Source organism: Poecile atricapillus, chromosome 9, assembly GCF_030490865.1.
Source record: "Poecile atricapillus isolate bPoeAtr1 chromosome 9, bPoeAtr1.hap1, whole genome shotgun sequence".
Lineage (NCBI taxonomy): Eukaryota > Metazoa > Chordata > Aves > Passeriformes > Paridae > Poecile > Poecile atricapillus.
In genome coordinates this window covers 14,316,495-14,344,198 of record NC_081257.1, presented here as the reverse complement: position 1 = coordinate 14,344,198, position 27,704 = coordinate 14,316,495, and the positions used below count along the sequence as shown (strand labels likewise).

The 27,704-nt window shown below is 41.0% G+C and overlaps 1 protein-coding gene across 1 annotated transcript in view; it reads left to right on the top strand.

Annotated features, from left to right (window-relative positions):
* UROC1 (urocanate hydratase 1) overlaps positions 1-27,704 on the top strand; it is a 37,449-nt gene that overhangs the window by 4,233 nt on the left and 5,512 nt on the right. Inside the window, exons 2-18 of the mRNA XM_058845445.1 lie at positions 2,616-2,746; positions 5,324-5,417; positions 5,838-5,897; positions 8,615-8,743; positions 9,433-9,494; positions 10,395-10,461; positions 11,033-11,176; positions 15,168-15,256; positions 15,720-15,782; positions 15,966-16,145; positions 16,647-16,744; positions 16,993-17,065; positions 18,145-18,266; positions 22,736-22,806; positions 23,736-23,834; positions 24,270-24,369; positions 27,151-27,232. Of these exons, the coding sequence (XP_058701428.1) occupies positions 2,616-2,746; positions 5,324-5,417; positions 5,838-5,897; positions 8,615-8,743; positions 9,433-9,494; positions 10,395-10,461; positions 11,033-11,176; positions 15,168-15,256; positions 15,720-15,782; positions 15,966-16,145; positions 16,647-16,744; positions 16,993-17,065; positions 18,145-18,266; positions 22,736-22,806; positions 23,736-23,834; positions 24,270-24,369; positions 27,151-27,232 (1,664 nt within the window). The remainder of the gene's footprint in view (positions 1-2,615; positions 2,747-5,323; positions 5,418-5,837; positions 5,898-8,614; positions 8,744-9,432; positions 9,495-10,394; positions 10,462-11,032; positions 11,177-15,167; positions 15,257-15,719; positions 15,783-15,965; positions 16,146-16,646; positions 16,745-16,992; positions 17,066-18,144; positions 18,267-22,735; positions 22,807-23,735; positions 23,835-24,269; positions 24,370-27,150; positions 27,233-27,704) is intronic.

Sequence of the window (27,704 nt, the reverse complement as noted above, 5' to 3'; positions counted from 1 at the left end):
ACTTAAGCTTTTGTAAATGGAAGTTATGAAAAGAGAGAAACAGTATATATCAAATACAAAAAAAATTTCAGAATACAATGTATCAGAGGTAAATCAATCCTAAAAGGCTAGGATAATGTTTTTTATGGTGCTTTAATGAAATATACTGTCCTCTCACAAAAGCATAATGATCAGCCTATTTGAATTTGCTCCTTGAGTGTCTTTCTCAGGTTATTCTGTTTATGACTCAATAATAAATATGCAAAATTTTTCCCAATGCACATGGCCATTGCCCTTTCACAAAGCAGCCAGGCTTCATCTAAGTAATTTTGAGCACCCTGGCTCTTTTATTGAGAGGTTGTGTCACCATCTCTTACATTTAAATCCTTCTACTTTCAAGACTACATTTTTACAGGTAATTCACAGCTATTTATTCCTTTTTCAGCATTTCCCTGAAGCTTCTTCCTGCTTTGACATTTATCCTGCAGTGAGACAGCAATCAAATATCACCTTTATTCCATTCAGCTAAACAAGCCATGGTCTTAATCCTGTTTTATAAAATCTCTGCTGTCTGTGTAAGGTGCCTTTCCCATATTTCATGTAACATTCGAGTTCATGTTTCATTAATGTTTGCATCATCAAAATTCAGGCTTCTGATAATGTGCAGCATTAATAGGATAGAGGCTCAGTCTAACTGAATTTACTTGAAAGTCAAAACAGATTTCTCTTGCTTGAATTAAATGGTGAGGAAAAAGATTTGCCTATCAGTTTCATTTTAATACAAATAATATATTCATCAAAGACTGTGGGTGATCCTTGCTACAAAGGAAGCCTTATAGTTCTCAAAGACAGCCAATAAACCAGTGTTTGCCTCTTGATCTTGTTGGTTTTAGGGGTGCAGGTGATTTTATTTTTGCTTTAGAAATTTCTCATATTTATCTGCTTACCTCTGGGAATGACTTTGGAAATCGCTGTGTATTCTGTCATTGTGTGGATATAGGTGGCACTTTTGTGTTTATTAATAAGGTGCCCTTGGAAAAAGACTGCTTATCTAACTGGAGAAGAGTGAAGTGGTATTAGAAGATGGAATTTGCATTTTCTCATCTGGTAAATAAGCTTTCCCCCTTGTCATCCTTTGTGTGGAATGGCAATTCTAATTTGTAGGCTTGTGCTGGTCTGATCCTCGGGTGGTGTAAATCAGCACAGCCTCACTGATCTTCAAGCTGCATGCCTGCTCAGGGGCAAGTGTGCCAAGAGAAACCTCTCTCAGAATGAGGCATTTTAGACTGATTGTTCCCTTAGTGAGCTCTCAGGGATGTGAACCAGCGTGCTCAGATGAAGCAGCTGGAGAGCTCCGGCCATCAGAGCCAGACCATGGACAGGTGGAACGAGGAGTTTTGTTGCTGAGCTGAGGGTTTTGTGGAGCTTCTCAGCACTGCTTACCAGGGTGGCTGGGGATGATAATTACAGTGGATGTTTCTAGATGCCTTTGCTCTGGATGTCTGCACTACAGCCCACCCTTCATCCCCCCCAGGAGGCACATGATTCCACAACTGAACTGCCAATGGCAGGTGTCACAAACTCTACTCAGTCCTCTCAAAATGTGATTCAGAAGTAAACTTGATCCCTTTCTATCCCTTCCTCAGCCATTAAAAATCAACCAAAGGAAGATATGAAATTCCATATGATATATGAATCTTTTAATCTAAAAGTCCTTTGGATGGTGTTGCCATTTGTCAGGGAACTTATAAGATCTTTGCATGAAACTGGCTATTTAAAGATGACAAAATCTTTGTTCTCATTATGGTTTTAATCAAATGAAACACAGAATACAGAGACATGCCTTAACAGGCTGTTACTAAAGATAGTGATTTATTTATGGATTCTTTCATCCAAAAGGACATATTGTACTTTGCAAACCATGGCTAATGTCTTTGAAGGCAATAGGGAGTGAAAGCCACGTAGTATCATCTGCAGAATTTAGCTGAGTGCCTAGTAATCACTTCAGCTAATTTGGAAGAGATACATGTAACATCAATAAAACAATGTAACCCAACACCCTCTGCAATACATTAGGATGCTAAATGTAGTGAATCTGCAATAAAACTTAGCCCACAAACATCTTTATCTGGGGGTATGTCACATAACTTTGGGCTAAGTTCCCTTTTTGAATGGAAAGTACAGGAGGATCTTCAGTGTCTTGGGAAAAAAACCTAAGTTTTGGGACTTAGTTTTAAGGATTTCTGAACAATGTTTCCTTGGTAGTTCAGCGCTTCCCAGCACTGCTAAAGAGAATTTGTCCATGTCTGATATTAATAAGATTGAGCACTACTTGCCAAATCTCCAAGGTCTCTCCATGCAGAATTGGGGAGGCAGGTGGGAAGGGGATGGTTACATGTTTACCCCAACTGAACCTACAAGGAAAGATAAAGTAGATAGAAACACTTCAACAGGGAAGCAGGGATGAATCTTCCCTGGTGTGAGCTTGGCCTTTTGCATTGCACTGTCCCTGCAACAGCTTAGGCAGGCTTTCAGCTGGGTCTGGTTAAAGTTCAGGGCCACCCACTTACCTCCGTTTCCCTTGTAGCTCATTTTTTTTTCTCTCTTGTTTATTTTTTGTGTGTGTTTTTTGGCAGCTGGCTCTGCGCAATGCCTTGCGCTATTTCCCACCTGAAATCCAAAAGAAGCTGGTGCTGGAATTTGCTGAAGAACTCAGGCTGTATGGCCACATCTATATGTACAGATTCTGCCCAGATATTGAGATGAGGTGAGGACTGGACGGTTCACATTGTATTCAGCTGGCATTAGCTTGCCAGCTTTCACCTGTGGAACTGACCTTTAAAGAGTGGCATTGCTGCCTCCTAATTTACCTCTTGTAGAAGCTGTCATATTAGTGAAGCTCAGCATCAGCTAATTTGGATGTTCTCTGTATTGCAGTGATTTCCTTTCTAGGGAGCGCTTCTGCATGCTTCGGGGAGTTCCATGGGACTGGGAGGGAAGCAGTGTGTTCCCTTCTGGACAGGCTGTGGAGGGTATGGGCAGTCTCACTGCTGGGAAGCTCAGTAACACAGGGAAAGGACAGCCAGGCTGAGTGTGTGACAATGCCAGCTTTGCCACACACAGGGATCCCAAATGCTCTGCCCCATGGTAGGGCTCAGTTTCCAGGGGCCAGCCATTACTCAGAGACCTCCAATGACAACTTGGCAGAAAACTTGCAATAGTTCTGAGCTGCTGCAAGTCAAGTCCCAACTGAACCAAGAAGTAAGACCAGGTGAGTGGCTGGCTGGGTAATCTGTGCTCTCACAGCAGAGGAAACTTTCTGGGCTTCAAAAGTAAGGCAGTTTTTCCATTTTTTTCCATTGGAGCCTTTATGTGACCCCAGTGTGTAACAAGCTGTGCCTGTTGGTCTTGGACCATCACTTCATTCTAGGGCTGCTGGGGCTAATGCTTGTGAAGCAGAACAGACTTAGGGAGGGCTGCCAGGGGCTAGATGCTTTTTTTAGACTGACTGATTCCTTTTTGCAACAGCAGGGGCCTGGTTAATATCCATACAGAAATCTGAATAAAGCAGTAGGAAGCACTCTGATTTCCACAGGCAACCATGTTCCTATGCTGTTCATATTAGGCTGGGGACAGATCTTGCAGAATGCAGCTAAGGAGTGGACAGGTGGAAGACTATCTGAAAGATTTTGCAGAGCTGGACTTCAGAGGACCCTGTACTAAACTACAGACGATGACTCCTTCCAAGTAGGCTTGGATAAGTCAGTCCAGCAGCTTGTTTCCATCACTGGCATCAGTGATTCTTTGATAGCTTCAAGTAATTTTTATTCTGTGACCATTTCACTGATCATTTTCTAATAGATTATTGCAGTCTCTTAATGAGAAAATTCCTTTTGATCTCTGTAGTCTGAGAGTATTTGATTTTTGGTTTTTGTGTCCCAGGGGCCATTGCTCCATTGAAGTCATGTTCCTATGCCAGAGCACTCACCTGATACTGGATGTTTGGTTTCTTATGTTCAGAACCATATTATGTGTAAATATCTCCTCATTATGAATTGGTATCATTCCACAGAAACTCTCTTTTATCAAGTTTAGAACAGCAGAAATCCCTAATAAAAAAAGCATTGTGGAAAAACTCAAAGGCTTTCCCTCCTAGTTTGGCAATGACTACAAGGCATTTGTTTTAGTATCCTGATGTAAAAAGCCAAGATAAAGTGCTTGGGATCATGGGAGGAGCCCATTTGCTGAATCTGTGGAATATGCATTCCAGATCTTGGCTCATGATCTGGACAGTGGATGTCCAATTTATATTTTTGTCGTTGGCACTCTTTAGCCAGACCTTTTCAGTGTAACTTTTCCTGCACAAAGCAAGTGTCCAGCCACTGAAGATCTGTGGTCCACTAAAGGGATGATAATTTGGAAAACATGCCAAGAGATCCCATCCCTCTTTAAGAATTTTCAGCATTAGTAATGGTGGTGTTGCTCACAGAAAGGGAAGGAGTAAAACTCTTGATCAGTGGTACTACTTCCTTTAGGTGTCATACCTTGGAGGACTCAGCACAATTGTACTAAAACCTGTGCAGACACAGTGAAGGAACCATCTCTGACCTAAACAGCTACAGTATAAATCCCAAGTAGAAGTTTTAGAACAATTTGATACAGAGACAGATGGTGGAGGAGAAGATAACAATGATCACAGCAGGTGGCATTAAGGACATTAGTGCCAGGTAACCTGAGCTGGGATAACTTTGCCAGTGTTTCTCATACCTCACCTCTCAGCTAGTGGATAAAGTTCATCCTCACCCACACAAAAAGGCACATATTTCTCAGAACTAGTTCAGTTTTTGAGAGTTTCTTGGAGTCTGAAACTCAAGCAGAATTTTTTTCTGAGATACAATCTAAAGTAAGAAGGATGGATGAGCCTGAGGGCAGCTTCCAGGGATGCTGCTTTCCTTGGCATTGCAGGACTTGGCTGCTTGGCCTGGAAACTGCTGCAGAGGCCACTTCCACCACCCCTGGAAAAAAAAACCTGCAGTTAAAAAGCAATGAGCATTCTTGGCCACCACATTTATCAATTGCGATCAAATAATTCAGCAAGTGATAAGCTGAATGCAATTCCTTGGTTTTGCTTTGTTCTGATAATAGTTAAAACCTGATTTGCCTGTTAAGGTACATATATAACTTCAGATCTGTGCTTTTTTCTCTTTACTCTTCTCCCCTGAATAAAAGCCTCCAATTCAGACAAGTTTGAGTATCCTTGGCATGCAGAGATATTCCAGTGGGGTGTGTTCTGGTTGTCTTTGTGAGCTGCAACACTTCTAAATTTTTGTGCCTACCCTTTCAGAGCGTACCCCATAGGAGAATACCCTTGCAAGACCAAATCAGCTGCTGCCATCATGCTGATGATCATGAATAATCTGGATCCCTCTGTGGCTCAGGTAAGGTATAGTAAAAAGAATCTGGATTCATAAGCAGCAGCAAATTGGCAAAATTCTTCCTGTATATGTTCTTACATAAATACTGAAAAATTTAGACATACAGGCACTATATACAGGAGCTTGGTCGCTGCCTGAGACAGAGCTCAGCTCTTGGTACATTGCTTCTAGAGTTGATGTTGAAAAATTTGTGCTGATGGTGTTTTTGGAAGCTTATCCTTGTGACAATGTTACAGTAACAGACACTTAATTTTGAAAAATAATTTTTTGTTCTTAACTTACCGCTTTTACCATGTTACTTTCTGATTTCAAGAATTTTGATGCAGTAAACGCTAGAAAAAAATTATTACTGAGATGGCAAAAATAGCTTAGAGGTACAGTAAAAGTTTTGACAAAAGCTTAATGTTGAATTGCCTTTTTTAGTTTCCTCAGGAGCTCGTCACTTATGGAGGAAATGGGCAGGTCTTCAGCAACTGGGCACAGGTAGGACATTGTTGGGTTTGCAATTTGTTTCACAGAGCCTGTTTCACCCTCCCCCATGCACATTCTGCTTAGGCAGTTTGGAATAATTCTTGGCAGTTGCTGCCTTAAAATACTCCAAAACATCCTGTTTGGATAGGGGAATGCTCAATTATGAACTGTGTAGATGGAGAGTTTTATTTAGTAAGGAGAACACAGATAGCTCGACAGAAATACTAAACATGATACCATAAACAAGCTGTGTAGGGTGATAAAAGGCCAGTTCTTCATCTTTCTCTAATGCCTACATATGTGCCTCTGAAATTAGCACAGATAATTTTAGAGTCTACATCTAGGAAACAAAAAAGGGTATCCTCTATTTGTTTGTGGTACTTCCACAGCATTTTTCACAAGTAGTGGAATAAAAAAAGGCTGTGATTGAAGAATGTGCAATTCTGAGTCTTTTTCCAAGTAAATCAGATTAGCTGTTAATATTTGTATTAGCTGGCGAGTTCATGCTACACGTTACTATGGACATTAGACATTATCTTCTAAGAATAGTGGTAGCTGGTTAAAAGCCTCTCTAAAATCTGAGAATGTTTTAAACTGTGTTTGCATAATCTCTGTTCTCTTATATATATATATAAAAAAAGTCAATAAATATATTCACTTTATTCTAAGTGCTGCAAAATGCACATGGGAAACACTTTCAGGAGATCTTTGGAATCAGCAACATATTTAAAATACTGTTTGCAGTGCAGGATAGAATCAGCACAGGCAGGAAGCTAAATCTCCCTGGAGAGCAGCATCACTCCTGAAAGCTGGGGAAGTCTTGATGTCTGACTGTAGCTGGGATTGGCAAAAGCTGATGTAAGGAGCCAGCTTCTGTCATAAAGAATCACATATGCACCTTGCTGTGGCTTTATCTGCATCTGGCCTCTTGCTTATTAAAGAGCCCAAGCAAAAAGAACGTGAATGAATTTCCTAGTTAAGGGAGAGGAATGGATTCCTCACTGCAGCATGGGACTGAGTGACCTGGGATTTCTTCCCAGTCTGGGATTTCTCATTTGTGATTAAAAGAAAATTCATGTTTCAGTTTCATAATCTGGTAAATTTAATCTAGAAGTTAAATGGAAGCCTTAGGCAGATTTTGAGGCAAAATTGTTCTGTCTTCTCAATGAGAGGTACAATGTCAATGCTCACCATTTCTTTATTCTGTGCATTAATTAATAAATGCCCATTAACTATTGCCTGTTATCTATGAGTGTTACAGCATTTCTGTGGTGAGCAGTGCTGGCAGTTTATATAGTGGCTTTTATTGGTCTGACAATTCTAAGGCAGATGCTGGGCTACAAGGTGAGGTAGAAGTGCTGCCAAAGTCAGAAATATTTTCTCTTGTTCTCATCCAAGCCAGTCCTATGACTTGCAGTTGTTTCACAGCAGAGCAAACAAAACCTTTTTATTTTTGTTTACTTAGAGTAGCAATCACATGAATGATTCAGTTACCACAGAACATTTTATTCTGTTTGTAGCTTGAAAACAGCATTTAAAAAAAACAAAAAACAACTAACTAGGAAAGGCTTTTCCCTTCCCTCTTGCTAGTTATGCCTTTCAATTCCAAAATACCTATTTATCTTACAGCTTCTAGTTTTATCAGGATATTTTTCCCAGACTGCTGGGTATTTGAGAGTTCAGCTAGTTACCTGTTCTGTCCTATGCCATGAATTCAATTATTCAATATTTTTCATAAACCCAATCGCAAAAAGCAAGACAGTAACTTGACTTTTTCCTCTTCAGCTGAACTTGCAGCCTGGGGAATTGGCTGTGTTAGAAGGGACTGGCATCAAACCTGTACCATTTAATTCAGATCAAAGCCACAATCTCAGAGCTTAAGTGCCTGTGTTTATTTGTCACTGATACTGCTGCCTCTTTGATCAGCAGTTCTGGGGGTACTTTTCCCCTGAGAGTTTTGTTTGTGTCCCTACAGAAACTCTGGTTTCAAACAATAGTTGAATTCCTGTATTACACAGGGGTTTCTCACAGGCCTAGCTGACACGTACAAGAAGTCCTGTGGAGCTTAATGGGCTTTGTCATAGACAATGATGGATTAAAGTTAAATTTAAATTCAGTTTAGATGGTCAAAATGTACATTTTGGCATTAATCAAGAGTAAATATTGAATTATGCAGACAAAGCTGAAATATATTTGTGTACTCCAGGGTGCATCAAGGATTTTTTTCTGTGTCCACAATGAAAGCTGATTTTTTTCCCTTGAGAAGAAAAGCTATTTAATTTTAAAGTACACATGGCAAAAACCATTTATTGCATTAGAAGATGCTGAATTTTAGATTAGGATCAAAAATAAGCATGACTATTTAATCACTTCTAAAGGGAAAATTATGCTGTTTGGCTTTGGAAGAATTGCCAGAAAAGTGCCAAATACAAGTGGTTAATCACAAGATAAAATTAGAATGGCTTTAAAAGTGAAGGATATCTGGGGTTTGTACTGGAAAAATTATTCTGGAACTTATTCATACTTTTGTTAGTTGAGGACTTGTGTTTCCTGATGAGTGATATCCCTTAAAGGACTTTGAAAGCAAGGATGTGTTGAGAGTTGTGTTATTCCATATGTGAATGCACCCTGTTATCTCTACAGCTGCCTTCACTCTCCAAAATTAGCACCTTCACAAAAACCAATAATAGTAAGAAGCAGACAAAGTCCCTCTCTTCCTTGCTTTTCAGTTCTGGTTGGTGATGCACTATTTGTCAGAGATGACAGAAGAGCAAACCCTGGTGATGTACAGTGGGCATCCGCTGGGGCTCTTCCCCAGCCCCCAGCGTGCTCCTCGTTTAATCATCACCAATGGCATGGTAGGTATTAGCATCTTGTTTTCTTTTTCCTCCTATTGTGTTTCATTTTCAAGTGTTGGCTAAGTCAATATATGTTAAAAGATTATTTATACTGTCTGAATTTACTGCAACACACAGGAGAATCTGGGGTCCAAATTCTGCAGCATTTTTTCCAGCACAGCTGCTGCCACCTCACGTGCGCTGATCTGCAGTGATGGAGGAAACAACATTCTCCTTATTAGAAAATCTCTGTTCTGACTGAGTCTGAGACACTTCCTTGCCCCAAACAGTTCAGCTAGGCTCAGCCTGGAAGATTTAAAAGCCCTCAGTAAGCAAACATGCTTCATGATCAATCAGAGCCTCAGACATCTGGACTGCTTTTCTTGCAAGGCAAGGTGGACAAGTGGAAACACTGGTTCACTGCCAGTCTGTTGAGCCATTCAGTATCCATTCCCCTGCAGGTTAGTTTTGTGGCTGGGGAACTGCACTCCTTAAAACTTGTGTGGCAGGCACAGTGCCAGGAAGACTGGACATCTTTGTTTCTAATACTAGAATATGTGAAATAAAACACCTGGATTACTTCTCCTGTTTCTGCTGTTTTTCTGCATAAGCAATAGTTACAGAAATAGTTAAAGAAATTTAGGCTGCTTAAAAGACCTGCGTAAATCTCTAATTTGCTTATGTGGATTTTATTTTGGTTGTTTTCTTAGGTTATTCCCAACTATTCCTCCAGAGATGAATATGAGAAGATGTTTGCTTTGGGTGTAACAATGTAAGAAGATAGCTCACTATTAAAATATATCAAATACTTAACTAAAATAAAATTTAGACATCAAGCAGTGAATGGTTAAAATTTCTAATGCAGATGGATTTCAACTGTGCTGCATGAAGCACTGATGCTGCAAAGCATTAATGAACACTTAAATGGAATTACTTCAGAGTTTGAGTTATGTTCAGCCACATATATAAGGATGTAATTGAGGTCTGTTAGGAACTAATATTATGTGTGAGGCTTGGCTGAAAAATAGCCTAAAGCCTTAATCACAAACCACTTAAAGCATTTGCTAGTTCTAATTTTCAGTGGTTGTTTTGCAGTCTATGGAAAAAACAAGTCATAAAACATTCTTTCATGCTAAGAGAAACTTTGAAGTAGAAAGTGTTCCTTTTAAAATGATTTTTACATACTCTTCTACTGTTGATGAGCACAAGACTATCATCCTTTTGTGTACTGAGGAGAGAATAAATTAAAACAGCCAAAGAGCTATCCCACTTCTCTGGGAATTTAGTATAAACGTTTTCAATCATTCTGGGCTAAAAGCTTCCAGAGTGGCCATGTGTCTGAGAGGCACGAGTGCCACTGAAACCCTCAGAGATTCCAGTGAGGTCTAAAAAGGGTATCCTTTTGTCACTGTGCTAAATGCCAAGACCATTTTACACTCAGATTTTGATCCATGCATTTTTGAGCTCAATTTAATGAGCTAAACACTCTTCCAAAAAGATGCTGGTGCATTGCTAATGGTAAAACTCCAAGTTGAGAATTTGATAACAGCAGACCTTTAACGACAAATAGAAGCCCAGAGGGTTTTTTGTTGTACTGGAGACACAAGACAAGAGGAAGCGCCACTCCAGCCTGAGCAGTGTGTGGTCTCACCGTGTTCCTTGCTGTCCCCAGGTATGGTCAGATGACTGCAGGGAGCTACTGCTACATTGGGCCTCAGGGAATAGTCCATGGGACTGTGGTAAGGACCTGGGAAAGCTCCCTGCCAGCACCTCTTGGAGGAGGTTTTCTCCCACAGTGGCTGTCTGTGGGAGGGGGTTGGACTGCTGTGAGAGGAATTTGTGGCTACTAAAGAAATTCTCATTGCCTGCTCCATAAAAAATTAATATCTTTTCACTTAGATGTGTCTTGTCCATAGCACAGACTTGAAGGGATTTGCAATCAAGGTCTCAATCTGAGCTCATATTTAGCTACAATATGTGAAGTATGAATTGACCAAATGTGCTATATAAAAACATATTCTTGGCTGTTTTCCAAAGCTGTCCTTTTCTGCCACCCTTAAATCTCTATGCTGCAAGAGCAGCATGTTGGGAACCACTGATTATTCTATTTCATGATGAGAGAAATAAGCATAATGAGGACAGATGGCTTCACAACATCATTTTGTTAACACATTTCCTTCTTAAAGGATTAGAGTGCTTCATGGTGCTGATGACCCCAGAGTTTCAGAGTCTGTTTGCTAAAGGGACAGAAGATCTTTCAGGACTGCAGTGGAAATGTCTCCTGGTGACGGCAGTGTTTGTTGTGTGCAGCTCACGGTGCTGAACGCGGGCCGTCGGTACCTGAAGGCAGAGGAGCTGTCCGGGAAGGTGTTTGTCACCTCTGGCCTTGGAGGGATGAGCGGGGCTCAGGCAAAGGCTGCAGTCATTGCTGGCTGTGTGGGGATCATTGCAGAGGTGAGAGCAGTGCTGCTGTCCTCCTGTCTTCTCTCCTTGTGCTGAGTCACAGCCCTTGTTCTTCTCATCTGCCGGGTTCCTGAAGTGACACTGACAAACCAAACTCAGAAAAGATACTATTTTCTAATATATGTCTCCTCTTTTCCACTGCTGAGCATTTTTCACTGCTATTCCATTCTTTATTCATTGGATCAGACTGCAAAGATATGGACTTAGAATTGCTTCAGAAATGATGCAGAATGATGCTGTCAGATGAGCCATTCCCTCTGTTTGAACTACCCTCATTTCACGTATGAAAAAGTGTAACCTCCACAGGCAGCTCCCATGAGAACCACATTCTCTTCTGCCTATAAAAAGTCTGTCTTAAGAAGGTGTTGTGTTAATTAACTTTGATTAAAACCCCCAGCACCCTTATTAGACACAATAGGAAGTACCCATTAAAAATGTTGGCATGGTTCACTTAACAAGATTGGTACTAATGAAGTTGTTTGATGTTGTGGTTCCTTGAGGTCAATGGGACTTTGTTGAGATCTGAGGTTAATCAGAAGCACTTCTGAGAACCCCAGTTTTTAGGAAATGAAGGTAAACTCTGCTCAGAGAAAATTCTGGTGGGGGATAAGTTCTGTAGTATCACTTTCCCTGTTCCCAAAACTCTCCCACAGTATATATTTGTAGAGAGTCTTTCATCTTGTGGAAAATTTCTCTGTTCCTAATACGCTAAACTATCCCAGTAACTTCTTCCTGTAAACAAAGAGAATCTAATAATGATTTGTGATTGGAAGAATGCTAATGCCCATACAGTTAGAATTGTGGATGATAGGATCCACTGGATCCACAGATATCCTAAAGTATCATCTAGTGGAGAATGCAAATATCATCATTTGGTAAAGTGCATATGCCTGCACGTTTTGAGTGAGAGACATTTTCACATAGAAAGGTTCTCCCAATACCCCTCTTCTCAGCTCTTGTGCTGATCATAGGATTCTGTTCTAGTGAGCAGATGGAAGGAGGGATTGCACAAGCACTCCAACAACTTTTAGAAGAGATTGATGCTCTGAAGTTCTGTGAAAACGTAGTGATGATGTTTAGTTGTTACTGGTAAGTGAGGCTTTATAGAAGAGAGACCTTGTAAAATCATGGTTCAGGCCTGTTACTCTGGCTGAGTAAGTAAAGGGCTATGGGAAAGAGATTCAGCTGAATTAGGGCTAGAAAAGCAAGTTATATAACCACTGCATGTTCACATTGTGGTGAATTGGTGATTGAATTATGGTTTGTTAGGGTTTAAAAGTAACTGATAATCAGCTAATGGCTTGAAAAGGCCGGGTTTTTGGAACAGAGTGGCTCTCTTTTGCACCTGCCTGGGGACCCTGCTGCACTTAGGGCCCTCACCTCACATTTAGTGATATTGACTGCTTAGGAACATTAAACTTTTGCATGCATGTCTTTCCTCGTGGCTGGCTTTGATTTCAATACACTGGAGAAACATTCTTGGAGGAGCAGATCCAGGACTGACCGAAATGCATTGAGCTCTTCTGAGTAGCTGCATGTGATGGGCTCTTGTTTCTCCACAGAAAAAGGGATTTTTGAGAACTAAGCTCCAGTCAGAGCTGACTGCAGTGGGAGCTTGGCCTTCTCAGCTGAGGTCATTTATAGACAGCTGGAAATCCTACGCTGTGGGCATGTCTCACTGCAGTGGAAAGAGTAAGAATATCACAATCTGACTTATTTTAATTACAATTAAACTGCAAAACATAATGAGTCAGACTGCCCATGTCAGGGCCAGTAAACCTGGCTGTTCTGGCTACCTCAGGTCTCTCATGGAAGGCTTGAGCTTTGTCAGCTTTACAACAATGGTGCAAAGGTGCTTTTGTTAGCACGTGGGTTTTGCATGTATTTGAGATCTCAGCAGGTACTCCCTGCAGATGAAATAAATTTATTCAATTTACTATTGAATAAATAATTAATGAATGAATTATCTTTATTCAGACTTCTGCCATCATGGTCTTTCAAACACTAGAATACAAAAGAAAGATTTCAGTGAATGCCACTGACAGCCATCCTTTGTCCTTTTCATCTCCATGGCTGCAGATGATTTTGTTCAGGAGACTGAATATCGCCTGGTTTTTATCTCCTGTGAGATGATCCTTGTCGGAAATGAGTCTCAGGAGCACATGTGGATAGCTATATATATGTACAAATTATTTATTTAAGGAACTATTTATGCAAATGACACTGAATTGTGCAAGAGATCATTTTGTCAGCCAGGGCTTCTGAAGCTCCAACAGAAGGGATTAGTGGTGCAAGTATTTTACCTCTCCTGTTTGACAGGAAGCTGATTGTGATTTTATGAAATAATTGTGTGGAGGGACAGATATCTCCTCTGAGCTGCACTGGGCTCTCTGGGGTTACACTGGAGGCAACATTAGCTCATCATCTTTATGCAGTTTTTAAACTACTGAGATGCTGATCCAAAAATGAACATATTTTTCAAAGTGTGGTTCAATAAGCTAGTTTTCCTGAGCCAGCAAGTCTGTGAAAGACTGGGAATGTCAGAGGGAACTAAAGTAAAATATGTAGGATGTGGTAACATTTAAAAAGATCTGATCTGTGTTATGTGGGGATTTAAATGAACCCAATTCCTGTAATTCATACAGACCACTTAATATTTTTCCTCCTGTGCTGATTTAAATATCTCAGAAGAAGCTGTCCCCCATAGCACCTGACTTCATTGAATAATTCCATTGGCAGTGACACTTATTATCATATTTTGGGGTTTGGGAAAGATAGTCTTCGTTACTGATGTGGAAAATGATGGATGGTGTTCCATGCTAAGAATAATTAGGGAAGAAAAGGTTTTCTGGTGTTCAAGAAGCACCTGAATACAGAACTTATTTAATTTACAAGTAAATAATTTCTTAATGAGGAAGAATTAAAATGATGGGGAAAGATTATAGGGAAGTAAAAAAATGCTTTAATGAAATACCAGAAGATACTCAGGTTATGTGTTCTCATGAAGACACATCACTGTGGGGGATTTAAATCTGTTGTCACCACAGAATATTGGTTTAAATTAATTTTGCCACTTGCCTTATGCCACTGATAGCTCATTATAAGCATATTAATGATGTGCAAGCTTGTACATTGGACCATTAATATGGAATCTGTGCCAAAGCCTCCATCGTTGGTCCATCCATTTATATTTTTATCCAGCTGTCTCTTAGGCATGTACACACTGGCACACACAGAAGCTGAGCCCAGAAGAGAGGACAGATTTGGGATTGAGCTTGTTTGGAGCTTCAAAGTTCAGGCAAGGGGGAATTAAAGACATAGTTTTGTTTTTCTCTGTGCTATTTTCCAGTGGCATTAGGCAGCTGGGACAGGAAAATGCTTTTCTCTTTTCTTTCCATATTTGGTTGAGCTTTTCAACCAGCAGCCCAAGAACAAAAGTGAGGGTTAATTTTATTCAGCAAACCCTACCTTCATCTTGGGCAGCATGGCAGAAATTTATCTCTGGGCTGATCAACAACAACAAAAACATTTTCTTAACTATTAAAAAGCATTATTTTCACAAAAAAATAGCCAGATTTGAAAAATAAATTGAAAACATTTTTTCCTTTTAACATAATAATGAAAATAAACAGTAGGAAAATTTGAAGTTTTCAGAAATGTACTACCTGTTATAGAATTTCAATGATAAATTTTGATACATTAAGTATTTTGGGAAGTGATGTATCAAAAAAAGTATTTCCTGTTTTGAACCTGGAGTAAAAAAGAACAGAAAATTTTTAAAAAATGAGGTAAAAAGCATTTGAACAATAGTTGTATATATGTATTATCTATATCTTTGCAATGTATATGGATAACTCAAGTAATAGTAGGGCTATTACCTTTACTTTTTGTTGCTTTTTCCTGCAGGGTAATTGAAAAACTCTAGGTAAAAATGACTGCATGGGGGAAACAGGAGTTTTAAGATCTCTGCTATTTCTCTTAGGTTGATGAAGCAGCACTTCTGAAACGTCACAAGCAGGGATGGCTGATGGAAATCTCCAACAACCTGGACCATTGCATTGCTCGCCTCAGGTATGACTTGTAACATAACCCAGTGAGTTTATCTCTGCTTCCTAACCCTCCCTTCACATCTTTCTGCACTGTGCCATTGTAGTCTGCTTACTGAAGGAGTTGAGGGACACCTCTTCTTATTCCAGGTCTGCTTTGGAATGTGAGTCTGACTTCCCAAGCTGCAGCAGTCTTTGTTACTGACCACTAATGCTTCACATTATTTGTATATGTTAAACATGTCTTCATTTAGTTTCATGAATATGCACTGAGCAATTACAACTAATGTTACACTTGCAGCATCACTCAAGCTTCATGGAATCTGTGATTAACAATTATGTGAATGTTGAAAGATCTGTTTCTGAGACAAGTGTTGAAAACAACATATAGGCTCTTTTTTTTTGCTGGGTTTGATTCTGTGTGTGATTTGTATATTTCAAGATAGAATGAGGTGAATTTTCTTCAACCAATCTTTATTATTTTCTAGAGAAGCAAGAAAGAAAAAAATTGCCCTCAGTTTGGGTTACCATGGGAATGTGGTAGATCTGTGGTGAGTAGTATGAATGGATAATGAATACATTAATGCTCTGTCTTTTTGGCCAATGTGGAATTAGTTCCCAAACTTGGTAGAGGCATTAAATTTAGTGCTGCATACATTGTTCTAGATGCTCATGAAAAAGTGCTGTCAGAAGGGGGATCTTCACCCTTGTGTTCCATTTGCTGTCCTCCCTAGGGAGAGGCTGGTGCACGAGCTGGACACAACAGGAGAGCTGCTGGTTGACCTGGGCTCTGACCAAACCTCCTGTCACAACCCATTTAATGGGGGGTACTACCCAGTACAGCTCAGCTTTGAGGAGGGGAAACAGCTCCTCTCCTCCAACCCAGGGAAGTTCCGGACGCTGGTGCAGGAGAGGTAAAGGTTTGACAATTCATCTCCCCCACCTTTGAGCTTAGTTTGCTCTTCAAGCCGTGCAGTCCCAGGGTATGATCCGCTTCTGGAAAGGGTAAATTGGGCAGTCTGGGCCAAGGTAGAGGCCAGAACAGTGATGTTCTGTTTTTCTTTTTTTCTCTGCTTGCTGTGTGAACTACTTAAACTGTTCTGCAGTTTTGTGCAAGCTGCTTTTCGTTATCAGCTTCCATCTCCAGAGCTGGCTGCATAGCTCGGCTGAAAGATATGACACCTCTTTTCTATTTAGTGAAGTTTCCTCAATGACTGTAAATCACTTCAAGATTTGGGGATAACAGGTGCTATAGACACTGAAAGCATCTCAGTTGATGTTTTATGTCTGAATTTATCTGGGGTCTTTTCATTCCCTCTGTCTCCTCCTACTCCCATGCCTTTGGTTAGTTAATGATATTACTCATTTTTATATTTCATCGACCTCAAGATTTACTGTTCCCTTCTTTATTTCAGTCTGAAGAGGCATGTGGCTGCTATTAACAAACTAGCTGATAAGGGCATGTTTTTCTGGGATTATGGCAATGCTTTTCTCTTGGAAGCCCAGAGAGCTGGTGAGTAGATCCTGGAGTTATAGGTGGAAACAAGGACAATCCTGCATGCATCTTCCCAGCTGTGTATGTCAAATAGGATAGGGTTATCCACTGTAATTCTAATCTTTAGTCCTTCTTTCTCTCATGTTCTTTGAAACCCCAACCGTCCCTGGCTGAGGTACAACCTTCATAGGAACTTCTGTGCAGCCTGGTTCTGCATTTTATAGTTTCCCTCCATCAAGTGACTGACTATTAAAATTCTTTTATAGGTGCTGATGTTGCAAAAAAAGGAGCAAATAAAACAGAATTTCGATATCCTTCCTATGTTCAGCACATCATGGGGTATGTTGGGCAGAGTTGGGAATATGCTGTCAAGTACCTTGTGATTCCCTCTGTTCAGAGGGAGAGTACTACAGAAATTAATGCAGATTGACAGTGCACTGTAAGTGATCCAAAGGAGGCAAGAGCAGTAGGAAAATTGCTCTCACAAATGTTATGCCAGAGTTAGTGTAGGCCAGCCATTGTCAAATCAACACTCTTCACTCCTTTACATGAATAGCTACATTTTGTCTTTGCACAAATTTTCCTTAAGCAGTTCTGCTCAAGAAGAGCCAAGTCACAGCCTCACAGTGTGACTAAAGAAAATTTCACTTCTAGGTGCTAAAAGCTGAGAGCTTGTCTCTTCAGAGCTGTAGAGATCAATTCCAAGTCATCCAAGCCTTATATCTGCCCTGAAGTTAAAAGTATGATGGAAACAGGACACTCTTCTGCCCTGGTCACCAGCAGTGCCTCTCACCCACACTGTACATGCTGCTTGTAGAAACAGCTGAGCTCAGGAGATCTGTTGAGGGACTGGATTTATAACTCATTTTTCCTCTGACTCATGCTTAGCTTGCCTATGCCATGTGAATAAGAGCCTGAACGTGGAGTAAGGCCCCAACCAGATTAGATCTTTTCTTCCGGCCCTCAAGTGAAGCGTGTCTCATTATTGTATGCAAACAATGTGGACAGCAAATGAGGCTGGACTCAGGCACTCGGTCAGAACCTGCACTTGTCTGACAGTGTAGATGCACTCAGGGTTAGCCTGGGTTAAGGACACAAAGACCAGGCAGCAGGGAGAGTATATTTGATGAAACTGAAGAAAAGCTGCAATTCATCTGATGATGCACTTGATTGAACTGTCTAACATGACTATGGAAATTCTGGCCTGACTATACTTTTATATACCAATGGATGGCTGCATGAAACAGCACTGTTTAATTTCTCAATTAATGGTCCTTGATGCTTCTGTTTAGATTAGTGCACTGAAAATGTTTCAAATTCTTCCGTCTCCAGCTAATGAAAGAAAAGCACTGCTAGCAGCCAGGATAAATAAGGAAAGAATTTCAACTATCTCTTAATGAAACATGTTCTCTTCCCAGGGACATTTTTTCCCTGGGATTTGGGCCATTCCGCTGGGTTTGTACCTCAGGTGACCCACAGGACCTTGCTACAACTGATTCCATTGCCATGTCAGTGCTGGAAGATGCCATACGGCAGGGAGGTAAGGCATCATCCTGTGCTCCCCTCCCTGGGGGGCTTTTGGAGAGAAAAGGAAACCCAGAGTTGAAATGTGTGTCAGCTTTTGGCTGAAAACATGGAAAGCAGGCTCCTCCAGTTTCCATGTAGGCAGGAAGCCTTGTTGTCTAAACTCTTGGTAGGAGTGTAGCCTGCAGGTAAAACAAAAGCACCACGGATGCTGGTCCCAAAGCAATTTTGGCTAAGAGCCTTTCTTTTTATTTGTTACAGGTGTTTTTAAACTTTGTCACCTTGAAACTTTAAAGGTGAAACTTTCACCATCAGGTCTCCAAGAGTAATTTAAGGAGTCAAATTGTTTTGCCCCTGTCTCACAGGTAAATGAGGCATGAAAATCTAGGGAGGTTTCACGAGTTAGCAAGGAGCTCAGAGCAGGAAACCCAGGTTTCCTGGGTGTGGTGCTCCATCCAGTGTCATTTTTTTGTGATTACAATTTTGAGATCACTTGTTAGTCGATGGACAGCTATTTCTACTCACTGGTGGAACCAGTCTGGAATACCTGCATGGCTCTGTATGCTGCTCTAGGATCTAGGAATCACACTCTTCCACTCTTCACATCCCTGAAACCGGGCTATTGCTGGTATCCCCTGCTTATGAATGGGAACTGAGACAAAGCTAAGTTTGTGTCAGCAGACATTGATCCTGATCTTCCAGGATGGAGAGGAAGGCCCTACCCTCTTTCTCTTTCTTTGTCTACCTTTGCAGTTACCAGACAGCAGGCTCAAAGGCTTGCCACTGTTCCCAAGCACTGAAGTCCTCTGCTCTTCTGTTTTGAGCACCAAAGTTTGTGCTTTCCAGAATCAACAAAAGAATCTTTGAATTCTGGGGAATCCTGCCAGAACAAAAGGAAATGGATCAGAAATCCAAACCATTTTTTGAGAATGAGAGCATAATATTTTTTTTTCCTGGTAATATTGAAATATTTGTTGCTTTTTTTTCATGAAAGACATTGAAATACAAATAGAACTGTGAACATTTTGAATGCTCTCCTGTTTGTTCTGGGACAATAAGTACTGGGAGGATCCTGGGTGGTATCTCTGAAAAGGATATACCATGTTCAGATGCCTCTCATTTGGAATAAAACTACTCTTGTCTTCCTATAATGTAAGGCTGGTGTCCAGCCTCCTTTTTCTCCCAAGAGGTGAATTATTGGTGCAGTGGGTCTGACCCTGCAAGGACCTTGGTTCTGTCTGTTCTCCTCATCTTTCCTTAGGAGTAAATCTCAAGAAGTAGCACTGAAGCACGAGTTGTGTTTAATGCAATACCCAGAAGTGCCTACTCTGTTCTGTGGGTATTGAAACTTCCATGTTTTTAAGCCTGGTCCCTTGGATTTATTGAAGGAAGGGTGAAGTCCATTACTACAGTGCTGGATCTGTCTTCAGAAATCTGCAGTGATTTTTCTGCCAGGTACTGCAGCTTCCAGAGATGATCTCTCAGGACTGAACCATTGTATGACCTTTGGATGGTTTGCATTACAAAACTGGGAAATGAAGCAGTTCCTGTGTGTACAAGGGTGTGTGGGTGTTTATACAGATGTAATGTAAAGCTAGGGAGAGAAGTCTCTTGCACCAACAAAAAGCATTGAAATATTGCTTGTATATTCTTGATTTAAATGAAAAAAAATTACATATATACACCCAACAGGTGAAAACAGGCTTAAGGGCTTAAGGCTATTATTCGATTTGTTGTTAAATTTGGCAATGGGAATTTGATTCAAAGAGAAAGAAAAGCAGAATTTGATCAGAAAATAAACAGCCATTCATGCACACATATTCTTGAATAATCCCCTTGGAGTCCACTTTCCATGAGGCCTGGGTTTGGAGCAGATTTCTGGATCTGGATAGCCTCACACATATACATATCTGAAATCTGAGCCTACCTTAGAAATTTATGAAAGAATCTGTTATAAAAACTGCGTGAAAACTCCACAGAGCTGAACTCTGTTGCATTCCAGGTCTAAACCTTTGACTTGGCCTTCAGTCCACTGTTAACCATTCTTCTTCTTTTGTGGACATGAATTTCTTTCAGAGTTTGTGAGATTTATGTAGTTTTATTATCTGCTTCTAAGCTACCTGAGCTTTTAAGAGGGCCTTTGCATGAGAGATGCAGCACTGATGGTTGGGGTGTAACGTGGATTTAGGACCTCTGTGGTAGTTTGAAGGCTGAGCTGATGCATAACAATATAAATCTCTCTAAGGGAGCCAGTCTCTGTGTTCCTTGGGACAATTTCTCTGGGTACACAATGCTTTCCAGTGTATTTTAAACCCCCAGTGTGTACAAGGGCCTATGAATACCAGAAACTATACAGTTCATTGCCTGACTTCTAAACACATTCCTGTTGGTATGGGAAGGTGGAGGCAGCAGTTTAGCAAATGAGGTACATGGAGTTACTCCACAGTGAAGGTCTTTCTAGAAAAAAATTGTGAGATTTTTTCCAATTGCAGGAAATAAGACTAAATAAAAGGGAGTATTCCTCACTTCCCCAGGGACAGCTGATGAAATCCAAGTTTATTTGAGCTGGCTGGAAGGGGCAGATGTTGAGATAGGTCCTTGCAGCCAGTATTCTCACCTGGCTTCTCTTCTGTATCTTACCTGGGTTCTGTAAGATCTTTTCTGTAAGCATGTGCACTGTGAAGTATAAAATATGGTAAGTGTTCTATGCTACAGCTTATGAAAGTGATAGAAAGGAACACATTCTCTGGGGGTTTTTTGTTTTGTTTTGTTGGGGTTTTTTTGAGATATTCCAATAAACTGTCATTACATATCTATAGTAAGCTAAGTGAACAGTACCCATTATCTTATAGAGGCTGCTTCCTTAAAGCTTCTAAGTGGCAGCACAATCCTATTAGAACAGCACTAGCAGCTGTTTCATCTTTCACTCCCTGCAAAGTGAAGTGCTGACATGTTAATCCTCACTGCAGAGTTTAGAAGCTATCACTTGAAGCCAACCTCTCAAGCACTGACAGGTCTTTTTAGCATCATTAAAGCTCTTGGTATGGAAGGCCTGCCTCTGCAGGAATGAGCATATTTTTCATTTCCCTTAAACAATGTGTTTTAACACGGGTTCAATGTGAGCTTCTTACACTATCCTTTTTCTTTTTTCTAGTTTTACCCTGCATAACTGCTCTCATACTGCCTAGTGCAGAAGCAGTAGTCCACACACTCTTCTCAGGGACAAATTCAAGTCAGCAGTTTCTCCAGCTTGACTTTGAAACATGCGTTGTCTGTACGTTATAATTTGCCTTGAAAAGGGGTGAGAGATGGGAAGTAACAGAGAACATTCTATCTGGGCATCTGCAGAGACGACTGTCTTGAAGCTCCAATGCAGGAACAGGTCACTGTAGCTCAGCTGTTGTCACAGGCCACATGAGCAAGGTAATGTGGCATAGTTTAGACCACAGAGAAAGAGCTTACAGACAGTAGCTTCTGCAGCCACAGTGACCCCATCTGAGCTGTAAAACCCCCTAATGAGGACAGTCAAACAATATTTCTCTCATTCCTTACCCCTAACCCTTTTGTGACTCACTCCTTACAGATGCTGCTATGCCCTTGGAGGCAGCTGATTATGCTGAGGTCACCATGTATCTGACTGATACGTGCCATATTTCACTGTCTTTCACTTGAAATATCTTTATTCCTATTCCTTTTTAGTTTGGCTGATTGAGATGGAATGAGACAGATATAAATGAAAAGAGAAGCTGGAGAATGCTAACCTATTACATAGAAATGTCCTCTTAGATAACATATACATCTAAACAAGGTGTAGGGAGGATTTATACATAAAGTAACTGCTGCATAATAAATTTTCCTGTGTGGATTTTGTTCCATAGAAATGTGAGACAAATACAAATACATACAAATCTCTTCATTGGATAAAAGACCTCAGTTTTACCTTGGAAATATCCAAGGGCTGTGTTGTACAGAATAACTGCTGTGTAAATCTGTATCCCAGATATGGTGTCCATTGGTGTAACTTATCCTCAAGTATGTGTTGCAAGCTGCTTTTGAGGATTTCTGCTGGCTGCCTCGAAGGAGTTATTCACTATGTGGTACAAGGTTGGATTCTAGTACCCAATGTCACGGAGTTTGATGAAACTACTAATCTAGCAAAGATTAGTAATAGATTGGCATTAGGAGGCAGTAAAACAGGAGACCAAAAATGGACAGTACGTGTAAACCACATTTCAAGGTTTAATTTAGTTTGCTGAAGATCCAAGTGGGAGTTACCATTCCAGCTGTCCTCTGAGTGGCATCTTGTACCTTTCTCTAAATACATGATGCAGTTGCTGCATCAGCTGCTTTATACAGCATTTCCTATATGCGTGCTTGTATCTGAGAGTAGAATGTGACTCCCTAGTGCTGCCAGATGAATTAAGTAAATTTAGAACATATTGCAGTAATTTTCAAACTGTACTTTTTCTTGTTTTCTCTTGCAAGTGAGCACATCTGTGAAGCAGCAGTACCATGACAACATCCGCTGGATTCGGGAAGCCGGCAGGCACAGCTTGGTAAGTGCACAACCTCCTGCAGCAGATGTGGCTGCTCCTGGTCCTGAATGCAGTTCTTGAATACTGGGGTCAAAAGCAGGAATGGACAGGAATGAAAACATAGTCTGTAACTCTCGGGGCTGACAATTGAAACCCTTCTCTTCACAGCAGGATTTTAGGTTGAGCTGAAGCAGCTCTTTCCCTTCATCTCCCCATCTGGAAATGTTAAAATAATCCAGCAATATCTCCTCTTGGATCTGGAGTGAAACATATCTGTGGTTCACCCTCCACCTCAGCTGTAACCACCTTTCTTTCACAGTGCTATTCAAAATATCCCCTTGGCATTGCTGTGGACCAAGCTCCTCACACGTGCAGTTCCCAGAACCCTTTCCAAAACGGATGATGGGGCTTGAGAGCTGCCATCCTCCTGCATTATGGCAAGCAGGACAGGACACCAGTGGCTCATCCTTTGTTTTCCTTTTTGGGCAGGCTGTCCCTGTGAAGCCAACAAGGGATGCTGTAGAGCACATATGTGCTCTCCTAATCTGGAAGCACAGCAGAGCTGTGCAGGGCAGATGTTCTTTGCTACATTTCTCTTCTCTTCCAGCCCACCATCACCAGTTCCAAACCTCTGCTTCTCAGCTGTTGGTAAGGGATTTGTTGATAGGGGGATTATAGTCTAGCAATCAGGTTGAGTTAAAATTGGAATTTACTGGACACTAGCAGCTGGATAAAGACATACATCTCATGGATTCTGTGAGTGGAGATAAAACTAAGTTCAAAGAGGGATTTAATTATTTTTTTTTTCTGGAAGCTGGATGTTGGTGAAGAAATAATCTGCACTTTCTTCTATAGAAGGAAAGGGGTCATACCTGTGACTCCATTCATCTGGGGTCTGAAGATAAGCCAGTTGCAGAGAACCTTATCCCTTTGTCATTTTTCTTTTCCAGGTCGTTGGCTCTCAAGCCAGAATCTTATATTCTGATCAGAAGGGTCGTGTGTCTATAGCTGTGGCTATTAATCGAGCCATTTCTGAAGGAAAGATTAAGGTTTGTCTCCTGTGTCTTGATATGCTCTGGTAATTGTGTTTAATATCTGAGACTGGGCTGGCAGATGGGAAAGGAGAAAGCTTCAAGCAGTGAGAGCAGAAGTGCCTGTCATTTACATGGGACCAGTTTGTGTTAGAGCTCAGTCCTCTCTGCCTGCCACCAGTATTGTGCTCTGTCACACAACACGACACGAGGTGGGTTTAGAAACTCTCTGAAATTTTGTTTCATGATGAGACTGCCTAATTTTCTGCTTGGACACCTACAAGCACAACTTATCATTCTGTGATTTGCTGAGAGCACAAACAGGGACTCTAACTCCTTAGCAGGGCCCCAAATATTAAGACTTAAGACAGAAGTGAATTGAGCATATAATGGTCCTCAGTAGCAGTGTCAATCTGTGAAGGATTCCACTGTCTTGTCCTTGGCTTTTTGCAGGCTCCAGTAGTCCTCAGCAGAGATCACCACGATGTGAGTGGGACTGACAGCCCTTTCAGAGAAACGTCAAACATTTACGACGGATCGGCCTTTTGCGCAGGTCAGTGGAACAGCTGAGGCTTGTCTGCCTGGGTCAGCAAGGAAATGACTTTAAAACAGAAATAGCTCTTTCATGCAACATTTTTTAAATGTTTTGTTTAAAAAACACCCTTTAATCTCAATTAATCAGATTTCCTGAGAAGCTTTGTGGGATTTAACAGCAATACAGACACGAATGTGGAGCTGGTTACATAGAAGAGGTTCTGAACACTGCTAGAAATTCCGTGGAAATGCACCAGATGTATCTGCATACAAAGGGAGAGCAGTCTCAGAGGATTGTATCTTCTGTTTGATTTTAATTTTCAATCACTATTTCAAACAGGTGATCTGATTACAGCCATATTTCCTTGGGATCCACAGGCTCAAAATCAGGTTTATAATAATATCTTGCTTAAAGCAAAGAGGTTCACAGCTGTTTTCATTCGATTGCCCGAGGACTCAAGAAAACAGTCTGGACTTTCTGAAAGGGACTTTTCTGGTCATAAGGGAATATTGATAGTAAAGGCATAAGAATAAGTCAGACCTTGCTGCTCACTTAGAGTGTGACTGTGGGCAAATCATATAGATATTATCTACAAAAAGAGCCTTTAATTCTGCACACCTGACCTGTGCTAACCAGACCCTGCTTTTCAGTTTGTGAAACCATCTTTTAGAGAAATAGACACAAGAAATATCAGGTTGGAGACCTGAAAAAATGAATGAAGCACTAAGCACTTTTTAACCCTAAATCTTCCTCAATTTTCCATCTGTAAAGTGGAAATTAGGGTAATAGCTTTAGCCCAGTGGTGTTTCTGTATGTCATGAACTGACAATCACAAAGAGGTGTGAGATTGGAGGATCTGCTGCTGTAGAAGGAGAAATTATGATAGAGGAAGCTGAGCATATTGAATTACTTCCATTACGGGAATTCATAATAGAACCAAATTATGGCTCAATTTTAAGGGGAAAAGTTCCCTGTTAACTGGGTTTCCTGGTGAAATGAGGCTTTTAACTGTGTCCATCAGTCCCACTTCAACACTTTTTGAGCATGTTGGCTAGTTCTAATAGGCCAAATAGATAGATGCCTTCAATAATGTTTTTTTCTGACAAGCTGAGAGAAAATGGTGCAGCTGCACAGAGAACAGAAATTCAAAGTAATGTCCCCATCTTAGCAACGTAAGTAATCATTAGGCAATGCCCTCAGAAGAGGACAATAGAAACAAGGCTTGATAAACCCCATTGCTCATCATGCTTTGTGGTTTTCTTTGCATTTTGTGATTTATGTGATCCATTTGCCCTCTTCAAGGGCTTATCTAAAGCCTGTTGGCCACTGATATCACTGGTCTTTAAAACCAGGCCTAAATCTGTTTGACCAGATGAGCCTCTGGAGGCAATAAAAGAACATCTTAGGTCTTCCTCTCTCCCTTCTATCCTGTTGTTTTAACACAACTTTTGAGCCGGTTTGGGTGAAATTTGCTCCTCTTTAATACACACAACATTTCCAAAATGTTTGTTTGTCTCATTTTGTTTTAAAGTACCTCAGCCTGATGGGTTATTGCTGCTCTGCAAAGTGTATTTCAGCACTGACATTTGCAGCCAATGACTTTTATCAAAGCCAAGGAGCAGCAAGTTATTGCATTGTTAGTTCACTCCTTGTCCAACCTCCACTCTTATCAGGCCAGTGGCTGAGGAGAAAATCTGTGCATTAGAGAATATGGTGATTTAGATCTCTCCCATTCAATCTCGACAGCTCTGTAATTATGATAATTGCGTTATTAAAGTGACATAATGTCAGATAAAAGATGCCATAATGGAGCTTTTGAAAGGGTTTAACATAGATTAGCACTCAAGTAAACTCATTTTTCCATCAGACACATAGCTGTGCGTCTGCAGGTGTGGCTGGTGGGGATATTGTTGTTTTTCTCTTCTTTTTCCTGTTAAAAATATGATGAACTATGTATTGAATCTTTCCTGAATTTAATCTGGATGTTTTCAGTAAATTTTACTCTTATCCTCTATGTGCACCTCTTTCCACCTCTCTGGGTATATGCTTTAGTACAAATTGCAGTGTATATACAAAATTCTAGTGAACATTTCAGTAGAAATCATGCACTAATCATATCTGTTTGCTAAATTATGTTTCTTTGAGGATTTTCATAGACAAACCTTCTTAGTGGTTTCAGCAGTTCCTGTTCAGGATAAAATTCCCACATGTTCAGAGAATTGGGGTGGATATCATTTTTACCCCAACTTTTGTCTCCAAAATGCAACTCCTTAGCTTTAGGCTGGCTCTCTGCACAGGGCTGAAGTAACTCTGCACTCTGATCTGAAAATATTTCAAACTTCTGAGAACTGCAAGGTGTGCAATGTTCCAGGTGCCCTACCCATTTTGAATCCATACACATGGATGTGTCCAGCCTGTTCTTCCATGACTGAGGTATCCCAAAGGGGTGCTTAGTATTTCTCTCCACCCTGAAGAACTATCTCAGAGGTGAAGAGTGGTAGGTCCTTCAGCTGCTTGTGTTGGAGCCAAATGCAGGAATCAGCACCCTCCTCATAAACCACAGAGTAAAATTGGAATTTGTTTCCTCCCAAGTCAGGACAGAGAGTGGGAGACAAATCTCTCTTGCCTGTTCCTCCCAGGAATGAGATGTTCAGTATGTATCTGTGAAAGAAGCTGTGAGTAAAACCTGCCTCCAACCCTGCCTTCCCACAGCCCCAGTGAAGGTGGTAGTGGAAGGAGGGAGCAGCAGAACACAAAAATGAAGGTGGCCCATGAGTAACACCTTTGCTCTCTTCCCAGACATGGCAGTGCAGAACTTTGTGGGAGACTCGTTCAGAGGAGCCACCTGGGTCGCGCTGCACAACGGGGGTGGAGTTGGCTGGTAAGAGCTTGTTTGTGTTCCTAAAGCTCTGAATCCTGCTCCTACTGCTGTGTGTGTGTGTGTGTGGGGAGGAGAGACAGGAACTGCTGGAGATGTGTAGTACCAGAGGAGAACTGTGTTGTGGTGGTGGGAAAGACGGGTTTGGAAACCAGGACCGAAAGGACAAATTATAAAGCAAAGTATGATGTTGTATGACTATTTCTAATTAATGCTCCCATCTCCAGAAAAGTGTTTTGAACGGGCCACAGCACAGTTTGAAGAGCTTAATTTGCTGAACAAGGACAGTCTGCTGTGGTCATATTGAACAGATCCTGCTTCCTTCATTGTCTTCACACATGCACAGCCAGAGTGTCAGTGGATGGATTATGTTCAGGTCTCTTAAGCTGTATTTAGGACCCCAATAGAAATGATCCCATGCTGAAGTGTAATGAGGGGTTATTGAGACAAACCAGCTCAGGTGCCAACCCCAGTC